The sequence below is a fragment of the Cyprinodon tularosa genome, unplaced genomic scaffold, assembly GCF_016077235.1.
Source record: "Cyprinodon tularosa strain WSP-4 unplaced genomic scaffold, ASM1607723v1 ctg82, whole genome shotgun sequence".
In the NCBI taxonomy this organism is placed as follows: domain Eukaryota; kingdom Metazoa; phylum Chordata; class Actinopteri; order Cyprinodontiformes; family Cyprinodontidae; genus Cyprinodon; species Cyprinodon tularosa.
The window spans coordinates 144610-158452 of record NW_024039585.1 but is presented as its reverse complement, the minus strand read 5'-3'; the positions used below and the strand labels follow the sequence as shown (position 1 = coordinate 158452).

Sequence of the window (13843 nt, the reverse complement as noted above, 5' to 3'; positions counted from 1 at the left end):
GCAGGGATGTCAACACCATGTTTAATGGGAACAATAATAGAAGTAAAGCCTAAAAGCTGATTGGAGGAAGGATCTGTGATGACGTTCCAATGTGCTCCTAGGATGCAGCACTCCCTCACTAAAGGACAAAGACACAACAGAGCATGTTATTATTGGCTACTCAAAGTATGGAGTTTAAGGGGAACATTTCACCGCATGTCATCAGAGGTGTACTTATATATATGAACGTATATATTTAATTTTGAAGATGCGTATATTACAGAAAGTTCAATAAATGTATAAGTTGCACACTCTATTCAAATATTCCATTCCACCCTGGAGAAACTACGATTCAAATGCATCATGTTCTCATATTCTATATGGCATTCCAATGAAAAGTGTACAATTTTTCCCCGGCACTAAAGTACAGGGTTTGAGCTTTTATTGTTACCCCTTACCTTAGCGTAGCTTTAATTCTACAAATTATTTCTATTTTAATAGCAGTCCCTGCCACATTTAAATCGAGTTTGAAGAGCCAAGAAGTGGAAGAAGGGACTAGTGTGACTCTACACTGCGAGCTGTCAAAGAAAGGAGTCCCAATTCAGTGGCAGAAGGAGGGTCAGGTTCTGTCTGAGGAGTTAAGCCGTGACAAATACCAGATAAAGGTTGAAGGAAAGAAAGCGCTGGTAACTATTTTCAATGTGCAACTGGAAGATGCAGGGAAGTACAGCTGCATTACTGGAGATGAGAAAACCACCGCAGAAGTCAGAGTCAGACGTAAGTTTGTACATAAGAATAAACTATGAAAGCATTTACATGATGACCTGAATGATAAGAGTTGCAGCAGGTCTGTACTTTATTTTCATTTTAGAAAGAAAATGACAGTTGAACCCCCATTTCTTCTCTAAAACCCCATTACAGCGCTTCCTGTCACTTTCAAACGAGAACTTCAGAGCCTGACAGTCAAAGAAGGAGACTGTGGAGTTTTTTGCTGTGAGCTTTCCAAACCTGATGCTCCTGTGGAGTGGAGGAAAGGTAGAGTCCTGTTAAAGCCTGGAGAGAGACATGAAATGAAACTGGAGGGCCGGCTGACTAAACTGATCATCAACAAGGTGGAGGAAAGTGATGCTGGAAAATACACCTGCAAGACTAAACACAGCCAATCCACTGCAGAGCTCAGAGTCCGAGGTGAGACCAAAACCTCCATAGCTTCTGGACTTACACCAGAATACCTTCTAATAAAGATTTCATAGATTACGATGCTCTTTCTGTAAAATCAATTCACAGTGTATTCTACAGCATCACCTGAGCGCAGACGTCAAAGAGGTCAGCCTCAAAATAAAAACCAAAAATCACACTCTCTGAGTGAACTTCATTATATCTGAAAGCCATAAAAAAACAGACATTCCTTCTTCATATCTGTCACCCACCTATTTATCCAAATCATGGCTTTTTGTCACAGTGATTTGCCACCACTGTTAATTACTTCTTCCATATCTGCGGTTTCCTTGACTCATTTGTTATAATACCATTTAGAATAGTTTTAGTTGTTCATGAATTATACATGTCAAACATGGTGGATTTCAAAAATGAGACACCCTTGTTGTAAATGCCTGTTGTGAAAGATGTTAAAACAGGACCATTAGAGGTAATTTACGGTTTCAGCATTCAGTCTTGTTTGATAATCAAACAGTTTCCCATGGTGATACATCTATTAATTTAAGATGGCATGGCACTAAAATTCCAAGGCAGAAGTTTCAGATAACATTTTTGTTTTTAACATCTTTGAGGCAAAATTGATCAGAATTTAAAGCACTTTTTAAATCACCAAAACCAGCTGAAGAGAAGTAACCCCACAGTATTATGTTGCCTCCCTCATGTTTCGCCATGTTCTTTCTATTATTTTTTATTGTGGCAGAAGGCTTAACATTAAGTTTGGTTTCGTTGATCATATTATTTCTGGGAAATATTATCAGGCCAGTACTGTGTTTCTGTCAGGATTTGGTTGTGGTTTGAGGACCCAAATGCAGAGGCAGAGAGGCAGAGGTAAGTTTCTGGATTACTAATGAACTGTTAACAGACAACAGAGGCAGGAATCCAAAAAGTCAAACGTGAAAAAAAGTCAAACAAACCAGAAACCATGGAGGCATCAGGGGGAAAAAATCTCGAAGAGGAAGACTCAGTGAGACAGAGTTGGAGGAAGTTAGACGAGAAACCAGCACTGAGGAACTGCTCAAGGAGTGTATTTATGAGAGACTGAACAAAGAGAGGATTAACGAGCGGATTGGGAGCAGGTGTAAACATAGCAGACTGGAAAGGAGCTAGGGAAAAAGGAGAACACAAGAGGGCAGCAGAGTGCAACAAATAAAAAACCTAAAACTGAAAAATAACCAGAAAAAACAACAAAATGAGAATTAAACCAATAAAACTAGAAAACATGCAGCAAAGTAAAACTGAATATTCTAAAGAAAACATAAAAGAATCAAGACTGTGACAGTTTCCTTAGTAAGAAGTACTGTGTGACAGTTTTGTGTAGCTCTCTCCTGACAGATATCTTTGTGCAATAAGATCCTTTGCAGCTTCTGCAAATCTATGACTCAATCAAAAGGATGCCTGTCACAAAATGTCAGGAAAATAATTCAAAGACATCTTTATTTCATTTATCCTATGGTTTATTTTCATCAGTGTACCCAAGAAGACTGGGCGTAGAAATTGAATCAAAATATGATTTAAAATAGTAGTTGTTCAAGGGTCTGGTCTAATTGAGTTCATGCCAAACAGGTCATATGTAACTGATTGCAAAGCTTAACTTTCAAATTTATGATTTGTACTCATTTGATTTTTTTCCTTCCTTTTATGTTCCCCTTTTTTCTTTATTAACACCAGAGATTTCAACAGGGGTGTGTATATTATTGAGATCCACTGAACATTCCAGAACAATGCAAGGTTGTGCTTGGATTGTGCTGCCAGCCTGTCAAAAACTCACTCCCTAAATAATATTCTTTATTTAGTCTGGTATAAGTGGATAATATCTACTTATCGCTTAAATAGAAAGAACTCATTGTGAGCATGATATTCTACCTGAGGAAACCTTTTCCCTGAGACACCCTTCATTTCCTGTCATTACTGCATCTTTTTCATCTTGTCTGAAGTACAGCACCGTGACAAAAACTGAATATCTTAATTGTTCTTATTGACAGATCTTCCTCCAAGTTTTAAACTACCGTTAGTGAACCAGGAGGTCACAGAGGGCAACGTTGTGTCTCTGCACTGTGAGCTCAATAAGCCTGCTTCCTCTGTGGAGTGGAGGAAAGGAGGAGTGCTGCTCAAGAATGGAGACAAGTATCAGATGAGGAAGAAAGACCTGCAGGTTGAAATGAAGATTACTGACCTCACTGTTGAGGACTCTGGAGATTACACTTGTCTATGTGGAGAGGAAAGGACGACAGCTCAGATCACAGTGAACGGTGTGTAAAGCATTTCATTTTTATTTTCCTCGGTTAGGTTTATATTAGTTGATATTAATGTTTCAAAAGATATTTTCAGCATAAAAACAACAAAATGAAGAGCACTAGAGATTGCCCTGTTTTGTTTTGTTTTTATTATAACCCACACCATCCAATTTTTTCCTTATATGTTATACTTCAAAATATAAAGGAATCCGAGAAAGAATTTATAGAATGTATTCAGTTAGAAAAAATTATTTCTCCCTTTATTCGTTTTTACTGGTATTCCTTATGCAATCAATTATGCTGCTATAATGTAACTGGTCACAATTTGGGTATTTTACTTTTGTTTACTGCAGAAAGGCCGATAAAATTCATTCAAGATCTGAGAAATGTTCAAGTACAGGAGGGTAATGGAGTGGCACTCTGTTGTGAGCTCTCCAAACCAGGATACCCAGTCCAGTGGAAGAAGGAAGATATTGTTCTAACCAGCAGTGAGAAATACCAGATAAGGCAAAACGGCTCCAAAGTAGAACTTCTAATCAGGAAAAGTCTCCCAGAGGACAGCGGCTCTTATAGTTGCATTTGTGATGATCTTAAAACTATGGCCAATGTTGCAATTACCGGTGAGACACTTCACAACCATCATGAAAATAAATTATGGTGTGCACTGAGGCCTCAGTAATTTTTCTGGCTTTCTCTTCCTCAGCAATTCCTGTGACTTTCAAGCAAAAACTAAAAAACCAAGAAGCAGTGGAGGATGGCTGTTTAACATTACGCTGTGAGCTCTCCAAACCTGGCCAAGCAGTAGAGTGGAGGAGAGATGCACAGCTGCTGTTGGATGGAGAGAAATACCAGATAAAGCAACAGGGCCGATCGGCTGAGATGCTGATTAGAAATGTAACCCTTGCAGATGCAGGAGAATACAGCTGTTCTGCTGGAAATGCTGTGACTTCAGCTGACATCAAAGTTAGAGGTATGTTTTTGTTGATTCTGTAAGGGAAAATGTTGACATTTTTTTTTATCAGAGATAACTTTCTAAACTTGTTTTTCCAGCTCTTCCAGTAACATTCAAGAAAGAAGTTCAGAGTTTGGAGGTAAAGGAAGGAGACAGTGCTACTTTCTGCTGTGAGCTCTCCAAGCCCGGAGCTCCTGTCGACTGGAGAAAAGGCAGAGTGATCCTCAAGGCCGGTTATAAATATGAGATGAAACAAGAAGGAGGTCTCACCAAATTAATCATCAATAACATTGAGGAGAGTGATGCTGGGAAATATACCTGCAAAACAGAGGACAGCCAGTCCACTGCTGAGCTCACAGTCAAAGGTTAGAGGAAAGAATACAAAAATATAGTTTTTTATCAAATGTTTTTTTTCACCTCTAAAGCTGAAATACTTTTGCTTTTGTCAGTAGATGTTCTTTAAAATATATATATATGTTTTTTTGTTCAGAAAGTAGATGAAAAAAGTTCTAATATATTAGAACTTAACTAATACCTAAAAGTAGGCACGGAAGAGGAATAGGGCCACTGGAAAAAAAAAAAAAAAAGTTAACTGATTTTTACATTTTATTTCAGTTTAGTATGGGAAAAAGTCAGAATTCTGACTTTAATCTCAGAATTCTCAGAATTCTGACTTCAATCTCAAAATTCTGACTTTAATTATAAAAATTCTAACTTATTTATTGTCAGAATTCAGTCAAAATTCTGAGAAAAACGTCAGAATTCTGAGATTAAAGTCAGAATTCTGAATTTTCCCACACTAAACTGAAATAAAATTTAAAAATCAGTTAACTTTTTTTTTTCCAGTGGCCCTAATCCTCTTCCGTAAGTAGGTATGGGGTGTACTCTATTTTAATTTGTTTTTTTGTTTTTTTTTTGCAAGAAAGAGGGGCATATGCAAATTTTAAACTTGATTTAAACATATAATACAACTTAATAATAAGTACATAATTTCTTCCTATTGCAGCTCCTCCTGTAACATTCAAAACAAAGCTAAAGAACCAGCAGGCGGAGGAGGAAAACAGTGTGACGTTGAGCTGCGAGGTGTCAAAGCCCGGCCTTGCTGTAGAGTGGATGAAAGGGAAAGAGCTGCTGAAGAGTGATTTTAAATACCAGATTAAAAACCGTAACATCAACATGGAGCTCACCATCAAAAATGCACAGCTGGAGGACAGTGGACTTTACAGTTGTATTTGTGGAGATGTTAAGACCACCGCACATGTCACAATCACACGTAAGAAATAAACATCATGAGGTTAGAAAACTGATTTGCTGTCAGATGTTAGAAAAAATATCTTGATCATCATAAAAATCTGTAAAAAGTCTTTAAAACTGCTTGTAAAAGCTCAGATAGAGGAGGCTTTATTCTGCTTTCATGAAAGTGAGGAATTTCTCTCTTATTTCAAAGATTATCTAAAAAACCAACAAGTGATTATACTTTTTGGCTCCGTACTAAAATTGGGCCAAACAGACCCCCATCATGTTTACATGAAAATGCAATGTTAGCATTTTTACAGCATTATGCACTGTGCCCACCCTCCTCAGACAGCCTTTAACACAGTGGCTTGAAATCAGTTATTCTATTAGAGGAGCTGTTGGATCACAGGATTTACTGGTTGTTGCGTACAGTATGCTTCTGTAACATAAAACACTGATACAATGATGGTAATTAATGCTCTAAAAATGTAAATTATTGATGCATGGTACTTAAATATATTAAGATTGCCTTTCCTTGGTAAACCTAAATAAGAATTGTGTTCAAAGCTTGACCAATTGGACCCGTCAGTGTTTATCACAGCAGACTTACAACTTAAAGTTACAGTGGAGGATTATCGCAGATTTTTGAAAAGATCTGCCTTCTACACATTAAAAAGAAATGCACATAAACAACCCTGTACCTGCTCCCGAGAATGTCTCTTAAACTTGTAAGAGAGCATGCACAAGCCCTTTTCTCCTTGTGCACGCTCTGTTTAATAGTTGCTATTTGCATCGCTCATAAAAGCTTACTTTACAAAATAAGATTTGCTTTTTTTTTACTATGTCCGACTCACCACCGGTAAGTGAAAATGTGAACGAGCATGTAGGACGGCCTTACATAGACATATCACCAGAATGATTGACAATTAGGAGGACCACTTATTTTGATGATCCACCTCGAAAAAGAACATCTTCCACTATACCTTTAAGGAGAGGATATTCTTACTATAGTATTTGAGAAAAGGAAAAGAGAGATATAGATAGATATTTAGTTTAGTATAAGCTACAGGGACTATAGGGTTTTTTTTGTGCAAACTGATACAATTAAACATATATAAGTCAGACATTTTAGACAGCAGCAGGAGCATTATTCGCTTTTAGTTCTAAGATATTTAAAATAATTGTCACAAAGGTTGTATTCTGAATCCTATATTCTTTTAAAGTTTTAAATGACCAACTTTTTTTGTCATAATCAATAATGCAGTGGTTGTGTGAATTTATATTTTTAATTTTATACATCCCCAGCCATTCCTCTCACTTTTAAAATGGGCCTGAAGAACCAGGAGGCTCCAGAGGGAGGGAATGTGTGTTTGCGCTGTGAGGTGTCCAGGGCCGGGGTGCCCGTGCAGTGGTGGAAAGGGGACGACCAGCTCTGCCATGGAGGGAGGTTCCAGATGGCACAGAGAGGGAAGGAAGCTGAGATGACCATCAGAAACATACAACCAGAGGATGTTGGAGAGTACAGCTGCGTCTTCGGGGGTCAGAAGACAACAGCTGAAGTCAACGTGAGAGGTGAGGGAAATTTCATAATATGAAATGAATATTAAACGTTTGGTTGAGAATTCACATTTTTTATTCATTTTGTGTTTGACAGCTGCAGCATCTGTGTACTTTGAGAAGGAACTAGAGAGCCAAGTGGCAATGGAGGGAAAATCTGTTTTGATGTCCTGTGAAGTTTCCAGCGCTAATGTTCCAGTCACTTGGAGGAAAGACAGCGCTGTGGTTGAAGACGGATTGCATTATATACTAAAAAAGAAAGGTCCTTTGCACACTTTGGAAATAAAGAAACTGGAACTGGCTGATGCTGGAGAGTACTGCTGCATCAGCAGAGGCAAGAAGACCACTGCAAAGCTGATAGTGAGGGGTAGGTGAATGTAACAGTAAATTTGTATCTAATGTTTTAAAACTTTTTTCTAATTTGAATATTGATAGGATCCTTTGAGTATACAGACTTCTGTTAAAATTCTCAGTTTCTTTGTAAAAAACAAAACACCATGATTAAGTTAGCAAAACATGTTCCTGTCATGATTTTCTTAAGAGATCTGACCCACATGCAGTAAACTACTCAGAACCATGGCAAAAGTTATAACAGGTTTATTGATAAGGACAGCGGGGGTTTGATTCAGGAAACTCAGTGTGTTTGTGAACCGGAACTGGAAGAGAGAAGGGAAGTATCAGCGGTTAGTTCAGGATCTGTGGGAATTTTGAGCGATGGCTGAAGAGACAGAGAAAATGTGACTCAGGTTAGTGGAGAAGTATTTCTTCCCAGAATCCAGTAAGTGTGGGTTTATCCAGAGGTAGAGACTCGTTGGAGGGCTGACAGGTATAGACTGGGTTGGATCCTGAGGAGCTATTGAGCGGACTGTCACTTGGGAATCCTGGAGGGCTTGAACGGAACTTGTGGAGATTAATCACCTGCTCAGTGTGAGACTCAAACAATCCTTCCAGGGGAAGAAGGCCAAACATCCAGCTTGCAGGAAGGCTTTCCTGCCGAAAAGGCAAAGACAAAAACAAGGTTAGGCTTAGTGTAAACAAAGACTAACTTAGACTCAGCTAAACTCAGCTTGGCTAGAGTACCCAAAACTGGCAAACACTCTGGCGTCAAGGTAGTGACAGTCCACCGCTCAAATAGTCCTCAGTAATGAGCCAACCAGCCGCAGGTGTGTGGGAGGACCAACGAGAACAGGGCGCCACCTGGTGGTGGAGGTAGAGAACAACACAAAAACACAACCCACACAAACTGGATTCCTAACAATTCCACCTTTAATGTGTCCAACATTCTGTGTATTTTAGCCTTAAACAATTAACTCTGATAAGTAGAAAACCTAAAAGATTTTAAAAAGCTACAATATCCTTGTGCAGAAGCTTAAACATTTGCTTTGTTTATGAGTCGTTTGATCTGACAGCAATGACTTATTATGAGAGAAAGAAAACATCCAGTTCTGTTTAAAATCTGCCAGAAGCTAATGGGTAAATATGACATCAAACTTGAACTTACTGCTCTGATTTAAAAAAACAGAGTTTTTGGCAAAGCAATACCAACAGAGCCTTATATCCACAGAATAACAGTGGCATCATGGGCTTCCTTTTCTTTAGATGGGTTTTTTTTCAAAGCAAAATCTATTACAACCTGTTTCAAAAACTACTCAAATGTAAACCAAAATATTCAGGTGTGTTTAAGAAAATTTTGTAGGGAGCATTGTTTGCAGTTATGTAGTTACAGAATAATATATTAATGACATTTTTTAACTGCTTTAGGTTTCGTTGCATGCAATCTAACATGGTGGATACGGCAATTTGATCCATTAAAGAAATCTCTGCTGCTGGACCGGACTGCTTTTAGTTTTTATCCTGGGATGGTGCATGCACCATTTATAAGGCCGATTGGCGAAGGAGCCATAATTAGAGTGGATGTCCATCATGCATTGATTGCTCTAAGAAACTCAGAGGAAAGATGCAAGGTGAGGGTAGAGAGCGCTGCAAATTCAATGATAGTGAACCGGACACACTCCCTAAAGTCAAAGGTCAAATGTTCCAGTGATTTACCCACAATATGTTTGGCGACAAAAACTTTAGCTACATGAGTTATAAAGCAATTCTAATTTATTGAAGATTCTTGCACCATCTCACTTTTCAATAATACTTACTTAAAACTGGCAGCCAGTTTATCAACATATACTACTCTGTTATTCTTCAGAGTTAAGCTTTATTTATGCAAATGGTTTACTGCTTTGATTTACTGTGAAACACTGGATATAGATGTTGGTCGTCTATTAAATGTTATTATAAAGATAATTTTTTCTTCTACAAAGTGCTGAAAAAGCATTATTTCTTTTTTTATAGCCATTTACCAGTACCAACATTAAAAAAATAATAGGTTCTTAAATATTTAACTTCCTTGTTCTTTTTTTTATAAACATTGAACATATATATCATGAAATATATTGTTATTGTGTGTCTTGCTTCATTATTGTTATTTAATTGATGATTAAATTTAGGGCTGAATAATAATTAATTATTAGTCATTTTTGACTAAAATGAAAACTGCAATTTTCAACCAAAATTGCGAATGGGATTTTTGCTTTACCTCTAAACTACTAGACACAAGCATGTATATGATTCGCTCCTGAGTTTTTGTTTTTGTCATGACTTTAAAAGCTTGCCTGTCCAAAGTCGATTGTCATAGGACTTTACTGTTACTGTTGTGCAGAAAAGGCAACAGTAAAGTTACTGCTGCATGCATGGATGCTAACAGAACCCTCTCTTTTTCTTGTGTGTGGAGAAAAACCCACTTTAACTGTATTACCACCACGTAAAGGGCTGAAAAAAGTCAGTCTTACTCCTGCTAAATGTAAAGTAACCAAAATTTTGTCTTTCTTGGTTTTGAAGACTGTGTTTTGTTAAATTGATTATATTGCAGTATAATTAATTGTTCATCCCTAATTCAAATGATCAATTCATAAAAGAAACACTTAATCTTTAATAGCTGAACTTCAAGCTGTATTTAAAGTTCAGATAAAAATTAATTGACTCAAATTCATCAACATTTTACATCATAAGCAATAAATACATAGTTACTTTGCCTAGGTAACTAGTTGCTTTGATTGTGCAGTAACTGAGTTGCTTACTTAGTTACTTTTGTTGAAGTAATGTTAAATACTTTTCCCAGCACTGATGGAGAGAGATACTTTTTTTTTCAGCAGAAACTGATTTCTAAATTACAAATCACAAATAATAGCCTTATAAAAGCTTATATAAAGCCAAGAATTAGACCCGATAGAAATCTGTGGTCACTTGAGAGGGCTGTGGAGATATTCTTATATCCATATAATATGATAGCTCTGGAGAACATTACCCCACTAAGGTGCAACTTTACAAAATTCAATTAAGTTTATTAATTTGTTTTAGGTTGAACTATCTACGTTACATATTACACATTTCTTTTAATCATTTTCTATGACCTAACTTGCTTTACACCCTGGGATTATTGCATTTTAGCAGGCATTTCAAGGAGATCTTTTCTCGAAGCAATCGTTCTCATTGATATTCCAACTTGCAGAACTTTTTCAAAAGCCCGCTGAGTACTGCTCCTCTTTCTCCACAGAGCGCATCAGGATTGTGAAAGGGCTGCATGACTTAACAGTGACAGCTGGAGAGGACGCTGTGTTTGTGTGCGAGCTGAGCCATGCAGATGTGAGCGAGGGCACCTGGTGGCTTGGTTCGAGCCCTCTGCAGAAAAATGAGATGAACCAGATGACCTGCCATGGCCGCCAGCACCGTCTGGTCCTCACCATGACCACTCCAGAGGAGACGGGTACGGTAGCATTTGTGGTAGGGGAGGAGAGGACATCTGCAAAACTGCTTGTTGTCCCCAAGCCAAAAGGTGAGTAGAAAAGTTAGAAGAAATTAAAACTTGAATATGCAATTTCCATCTGACATTTTAACAATAAACACTGACTTCAAATTCTAGTTCTATTTGAGGAGAAACCCAAAGACTCTGTGGTGATGGAAGGAGAGACAGCTATCCTTTCCTGTACCACAACTGACTGCAACACCTGGGTTACTTGGAAGCGCAGCCATATCCCACTACGAAGTGGTGATAAATATGAGATGCGTAAGGAGGGTAAAGTAAACCTGCTGCTGATCCATGATGTTGAGCCCCAGGATACTGGCTTATACTCTTGTGATACAGGCGACATGCAGAGCCATGCAAAACTAACTGTAACCGGTAATTATTTTCCTTTCTTTTCAACAGGTTTAAGCTTCCGTTTTCATTTAGTGGTCTTTTATTCACCTAATTTTGCTCTTTTATATTACAAAGACTTTTAATTTGGCATTTTTTCCCAGAACTTCCACCATTCTTTCAAGAAGAGTTGCAAAGCATAGAAGCGGAAGAAGGAGGCTCAGCCTTCCTGTACTGTGAGCTGTCTAAACTAGGAGTGCCGATTCAGTGGAAAAAAGACGGGCTGCCATTAAGAGCCAGCAGGAAGTATGAGATGAGGCAGGATGGCTGCTTCGTCCAGCTGTACATCAAGGAGCTCAAGCTTGAGGACAGTGGGAGCTACTCATGTCAAGCAGCAAAAGCAGAAACAGTGGCAACAGTTTCAGTCAGAGGTGTGCCAATCTTTAACAGTTTTGGGTTTGTAATCCAACGCTGGGAGGAATTTAAATTTCTGCTATCTTGTGTATTTTGCTCTACAATCTTATCGCAGAGACACCTCCATTCTTCAAGAAAGTATTAAAAAGGTTGGAGGCTGAGGAAGGAGGCGCAGCCTTACTGCAGTGTGAATTATCTAAGCAAGGAGTATCTGTGCAGTGGAAGAAGAATGGACTTCCCCTTAGAGAGAGTAGGAAGTACCAAATGAAGGAAGATGGCTGTCTGCTCCAGCTCCACATCAATGAGCTCAAACTTGAGGACAGCGGCAGCTACACGTGTCAGGCAGGAAGCACAGAGACAACTGCTAATGTGACAGTCAAAGGTGATAATCAGGGAGAATTTAAAGGCTGTTGTATATGTAAAATATAATAATATTTACTAATTTTCATCACATTAAATTTTTTTTATTTTAATCATCTAATATCTTTCCCAGAACTCCCACCATTCTTCAAGAAGGATCTGCAGAACATTAAGGCAGAAGAAGGCAGTACAGCCTCTCTGATCTGTGAGGTTTCTAAACCTGGAGTGCTGGTTCAGTGGAAGAAGAACAAAATACCTCTCAGATCCAATAAGAAGTATGAGATTAAGCAGCAGGACTGTGTACTACAGCTCAACATCAAGGATGTGCAACTGGAGGACAGCGGCTGCTACACTTGCCAAGTAGGAGGAACAGAGACAAGCGCCTGTGTCTCAGTAAAAGGTTAGTTCGTTTTTGAAAAAAACCTTTCCTCAATACAACAGGAAATAAACAAAACTCTATAATCACACAACAACGTTAACGCCGGCTTTTCCTACTATACCAGGTCTGTCTCTTTCTTGTTTTAATCATTGTTTATATCCTTAGAGCTCCCCCCATTCTTCAAGGACATTTTGAAAAGTCTGACTATTGATGAGGGAGATACAGCCTCCCTGTGCTGTGAGGTATCCAAGCCAGGGTTACCAGTACAGTGGAAGAAGAACAGGCTGCCACTGGGAGCAAACAGGAAGTATGAGATGAAGCAAGATGGCTGCTTCCTCTATCTTTCCATCAAAGATGTCACACCTAAGGACAGTGGCAGCTACTCATGTGAAGCTGGAGCTGCAGAAACAACTGCAACTGTGACAGTGAAAGGTTGGAAAAACCACAAAAGAACATTAAATCAGGAATAATTATTTAGTATATGGAAATATATGTTCACCCATGTCCATTTTTCCAGAACTCCCTCTGATTTTCAAAAGAGAGCTAGAACGTGTGGAGGCTGAGGAAGGTGGATCAGTGTCTCTGTGCTGTGAAGTGTCCAAAGCTGGAGCGCTTGTGCAATGGAAGAAAAACAAGAGGCCCCTTAGAGCCAGCAAGAAGTATGAGATGAAGCAGGAAGGCTGCCGCATGGAACTTCATATTAATGATGTCCAACCTGAAGACAGTGGGAGCTACTCATGTCACGCAGGACCTGCAGAAACCAATGCAACAGTATCTGTTAAAGGTTTGTTTGCTCCCAGAGCTTTAGAGATTACTTTGATGCACAGTTGTGTTTCTAGAAAACTGCAGAGAATCTACTAGGCAGCATGGCTGGTTTGGGGCGACTGCTTAGGGCCCCAAACCAGCAAGGAGCCCCATCTGTGAGGAGACACCTCTACCCTTAAGATATGTATGTATGCATATAATAAAATACTTAAGATTTAGCATCAAAACAATGACAAAAAATCGTGACTCCAAAAACCATCAACTTCCGCTCTTCTCTTTCCATATGAAAGAATACAGTGATTCTTCCAATCTCATAAAACATCCAGAGATGCAGTGTGGAGCAGCAGGAGATATCAGAAAGGAGGATGAAGCACAGTTATGAATGCAGAGTTGAAAATAAGGAAATAAAATAAACTGTAACCATAAAATAACAATATTGGCATAAACATGTTTTCTGAATAGCCCCAGATCTGATGAAAGAAGACCCATATGTCTGTTTAGAAAGATACATTGGGCCCCAATATTACATCAAATTTAGATATGTTTTTTCATGAAAAGCTAAT

At 38.5% G+C, this 13843-nt stretch overlaps 1 protein-coding gene across 1 annotated transcript in view; it reads left to right on the top strand.

The window, feature by feature from the left end:
- obscna (obscurin, cytoskeletal calmodulin and titin-interacting RhoGEF a) overlaps nt 1–13843 on the top strand; it is a 69491-nt gene that overhangs the window by 20797 nt on the left and 34851 nt on the right. Inside the window, exons 20-36 of the mRNA XM_038272234.1 lie at nt 481–756; nt 901–1167; nt 1267–1305; nt 3180–3446; nt 3785–4051; nt 4135–4401; nt 4482–4748; nt 5390–5656; nt 6925–7191; nt 7274–7543; nt 10784–11062; nt 11150–11407; nt 11527–11793; nt 11892–12158; nt 12270–12536; nt 12681–12947; nt 13033–13299. Coding sequence (XP_038128162.1) covers nt 481–756; nt 901–1167; nt 1267–1305; nt 3180–3446; nt 3785–4051; nt 4135–4401; nt 4482–4748; nt 5390–5656; nt 6925–7191; nt 7274–7543; nt 10784–11062; nt 11150–11407; nt 11527–11793; nt 11892–12158; nt 12270–12536; nt 12681–12947; nt 13033–13299 — 4326 coding nt within the window. The remainder of the gene's footprint in view (nt 1–480; nt 757–900; nt 1168–1266; nt 1306–3179; nt 3447–3784; nt 4052–4134; nt 4402–4481; nt 4749–5389; nt 5657–6924; nt 7192–7273; nt 7544–10783; nt 11063–11149; nt 11408–11526; nt 11794–11891; nt 12159–12269; nt 12537–12680; nt 12948–13032; nt 13300–13843) is intronic.